At 46.2% G+C, this 4257-nt stretch overlaps 1 protein-coding gene across 1 annotated transcript; it reads right to left on the bottom strand.

Annotated features, from left to right (window-relative positions):
- Positions 1-657: 657 nt before the first annotated feature.
- COCMIDRAFT_111133 (uncharacterized protein) lies at positions 658-3012 on the bottom strand (the record flags this gene model as incomplete). Its single annotated transcript, XM_007695697.1, has 8 exons — positions 658-937; positions 1005-1233; positions 1294-2148; positions 2206-2405; positions 2456-2486; positions 2540-2663; positions 2719-2810; positions 2865-3012. Coding segments are annotated over 8 exons (1959 nt in total), but the record flags the coding sequence as incomplete, so codon positions are not given.
- Positions 3013-4257: the final 1245 nt, after the last annotated feature.

The following is a 4257-nucleotide window of genomic DNA, read 5'->3' as shown; positions in this document are numbered from 1 at the left end:
GGTGCTTTCTGAGATATCGGGATGCCAAATAACATTCGACTTTCTTGCGGGAAAGAAGAATACAAGGCGATCTTCTAGCATCTAGTCTTAACTCAGTCCAACAAATTAAGTCTTTGTTTTTCTTTTCACATAGGCTCCTGGCTGAATCTTAGATGCCAAAATAGGTCTTGATCTGTAACAAGAAATTTTCGGACTAAACCCGAAGCTGGAGGTGAGTAGATGTTATCGATGTGGCTATGCTGTAGTGCAATCCCACGCGCCTAAATCCAAATACGATGGTGCTTTGAGGTGACGTTGCCGCAGTAGCAGAGGATGAAATGAAGCTGAACGACAAAGAAAAACACATGTTGAGGTGCGGGTTGCTGAACATTTATTCTGCCAAAAGAGGGATCAGCATAGCGAGTCGTTATGACACGCTCTTCAGGCTTTTTCCTGCGAATACTAGAGCTCTGGGCCATTAGGTAGAGTAAAGACGCCTAGAAGGTAAGCTGCAGAAAGCTCTCCTTCACTCTAAATCGTCGCCGCTCTTCGATGCTTTCAACATTCTTGGAGATACTGAGAGGATCATCATGTCAGTATTCACCGCTTTGATCTATCATCCTGCTCTCCCATCTTACCTTCATGAATCTCTCCTTCGCATTAAATGGTTTCGCGGACTCATGCCCCTCGACGGAATGGTTGATAATACTTGATTTGATTCCTTGTACGGCAACAACATACTGTGTGTGGTGATAAGCAGATCAGCGTTCGAAACACAACATGAGATGAACATGTTTGACCACCTACCTCCTCGATCGAGTTCTTCACAATGTACCGCGTCACAACAACTTCCCTGCTCTGGCCCATTCTATGGACTCGATCCAACGCTTGTTGTTCCGCCATGGGACTCCACTGCGGCTCAAGCATGTGTACTCTCGACGCGACTGTGAGATCCAGTCTACACGACAGGTTAGATACCAAAGTGTTTCAGATGTATGAATCGCGGCAGAGTCGAAGAGTCTTACCTGACACCGGCACTCCCAACGGACGCAAGAAGAACGCAATAGCCCTTTTGGGCGCGAAAGTTTTGAAGCGTAGATCGTCTTGCTTGATCATTTAGGGAGCCATCGATAAGCTCGTATGGGATGTTGCTATGTCTCAAGGCCTTTTCAACTAAGCATAACATCTTCTTCCAGCCTGAGAATACGACGCTGCATGTGAAAGGGGATGTTAGTGGACGTAGAGAATAAGGATCTAGAGAAGAACTAGGTAAGCGGTACCTTTTCAATGGTGGGGAAGTGGAGGCCATTTCACCGCGAAGATTTCGCACCAAAGCGACGACTTTTGACGAAGGCTTGTAGAACCTCTCAGGACTTTCAGGATCACTTGTTGCTGCAGACATCGAATACGCTGCTGCAGTGTTACGGGACAAACTATTTTTCTCGTCGATCCTGAGACCAAGTTTGCAATCTACTCCCTCCAGGGACGAATCATCTTCCATCTTCTTTCCGCAGCGTGGGCAGACTGAATGTCCGCAGTCCAATGAAGAGGCCTGACTGAAACCATTTAGATGAGGCTGGGATAACTTCGTGCAGATTGCACATGTTTCCGAAGCCTTTAAAATCTGATTCAGAATTGAGTCTTCAGGATCAGACTCAGAAAAAATGGCCATAGCAGATGGTGGGAAAAGATCAAAGCCATGATTACAGAATTGGCGAAGCCTAAGGATTATCTGGAAGATGCATTGAGCGGATATATCTCTTGAAGTTGTCTCTGATTGCATCCGAAGGATCTTATCCCAACTTTGCTTGAGCCTGTCATATTTCTGGCGCTCGTCGTTGTTGAGAATGATCTTTTCAACGCGATTTTCTCGGCCGGGAATCCCGAGATCTTTCTGGACGGTGGCTTTGCTCCTCCGCAGAGAGGTGGATTGGACGAGCTTGCGAAGGTATGACAGCGCTGTTTCTGGGTTGTTCTTTAGAAGTTCTGAGATAAACAGGCTGAACAATTTTGGGTCATGGAAAGGGCTCGCACGCAGGAAGGTGAGCAACGTCCCGAAGTCTTCCACGCGATTAAATATCGGAGTGCCGGTGAGGCACCAACGATGTCGTGATTTCAGCTCTCTCACTACCCGATACTTCCTTGATCTGGAATTTCGAATCAGATGAGCTGAACCAAGATGTCTGGTCAGAGTCTTCGGCTATAAGGCTTCGAGCTTCAGCTTACCTTCATCTAGAACGACTCGGAGCCACTCAAGATCTAGCAGGGACTCAGTCTCCTTGTTGTCGTGCCTCTTGTGCGCAGCCTCAGATACAAGAGTGTCATATGTCGTCAGAACAACATCATGCCTGTGGAGATCAGCTGGTAATATTCGTCTCGAGGAACCATGGTATTTGTAGTAAGACAATCTTCCCGGATAAATGTGGCTACGGACAGGTTATTTAGCAGACCGCCGGTATAAAGCATGTCTTCTCACCTCTTTATTTGCTCCTCCCATGTCTGAAGGACTGCTCACCGTGTTAGATCTGGCAGATGGTTGCTTTGGAATATGTGTACTCACGTGACATAGGTGTAACGATAATGGTAGTATGGTTTTGAGACGGGCATGGGGCCAAATTTTCCATCTCATCCAATTTCAGTGTAATAAGAGCAAGCATAGATAAAGTTTTCCCAAGGCCCATCTCCTAGAAGGCCATCAGTGACAGCGTTCGCCAAATAGTGAATCGAGGCGAATCTTACATCAGCGAGAATGCCACCAAGACAGGGCATCGGAATCTCAGTTTGGACTTGACAAGTTACCGCGTTGCGATACCTGCATTTCTGGATTAGCACTGGCATGAAATTGTGTCTCGACAAAATGTGTCTTTTTCGTCCGTTCGAGTCACAGACCGTAGTCCACATAGAATCAAAGTGATTTCCCTCGATTATCCCGCTCTCTTTTTCTACCATCATAGACAGGGCTTTCAACTGGTGACTGCAAGTGGTCAGCACAACCATGACTCTGGGAGTCTCGTTCACGCCCAACTTACGGCTTTAGAGGCGTTTGTAAATGATGACTTACCATTATTTCAGCATATGTTTCAGGCCCAAGAGCGGAGTCAATTGCTTGATGAATCGAAACTTTCAAAAAATCGTTGTCATCTAGGTTTGCTCTCCTAATAATTTCCTGATCAGAATCATCTTCATTCCGGATCTCCAGGTCCCTTTCTATATCAGGCGGTCGGTATAAATATTGTGGGTTGAAATATTCCAGTGGCTTGTAGAAGGCGCGAGGTTTTTGAAGATAGATTTCAGCGTTATTTAGCAGCTATCCTATCTGGTCGGCATTTCCTCGGTACCCTTGGAGCACGATACATAACATGTAGCTTTGTGGCGGACCTTTAGACTTCCTATTCAGCAGTAAGTAGGCATCGAAAGCAAGTCCAAATCGCTCTGATAGATCGATCAACACTTCTGAAAATCTGCGCTCAAGGAATCCTCCGTATGCCATGGACTCAGAGTGACATACCATGATTCTCTGGCCTTGAAATTTGAGCGTTACTTCGATACGAGTGTGGCCCATCTCTCCAAGAGCACCGAGGCGAAGAGTCGACGTTGTGTGCTGGATCTAGGCGATGGTTATAATGTAGCTCTTAGACAATTTACATACGCTCATACCATCCCAAAACATGTGTCACACTCTGCAATGGAATGATCACTCAAAATTTCAGGCGAAGGACTCGGGGTTGGGTTCGTTGTGCCGTCTAGACGAAGCGTTAGCAAATATCAAATTCTCAAAACGCCACGCTAACGTACCCAAATTATTCTGTGAGATCATTTGATTAATCTGGGGATAGGCGTCTCTTGAGTTCCCTGTGGAGCTTTTATTCTCTAACTCGTTTTGCTCCTCGTTAAAGGAATCCGATGCTGCAAAAAAGAAGCCTTTGGTTGCTCTGGGCGTGTCAGAGGCTATGCGTTGCCTCTTTGCAACATATTCCGCATCGATTTCCGCCGTCCGTAAAAGTCCTGACGCTGGACGTTTATCGCCTTCCTTAGGATCGGCCATTGTTGTGGTTTCCGGCTTACAATCACGACCTTTGAAGTAGAACAAAAGGTTTCACAAGGTCATGTGACGGTCCTAAGCGGCATGCGCTAACGTGTCTGTGCACCTCGTGCACGGATTCATCTCGTGCACGCTGAACACCATCTCAGCGATCTCAAAAATGAGGCTTTACAACGCCACATAATAGCTTAATATTTATAAAAACGTAATGTTATAGTAAATAGATGCTTGCGATT

The sequence above is a fragment of the Bipolaris oryzae genome (genome assembly GCF_000523455.1).
Source record: "Bipolaris oryzae ATCC 44560 unplaced genomic scaffold scaffold_399, whole genome shotgun sequence".
Classification (NCBI taxonomy): domain Eukaryota; kingdom Fungi; phylum Ascomycota; class Dothideomycetes; order Pleosporales; family Pleosporaceae; genus Bipolaris; species Bipolaris oryzae.
This window is presented reverse-complemented; position numbering and strand designations above follow the sequence as displayed.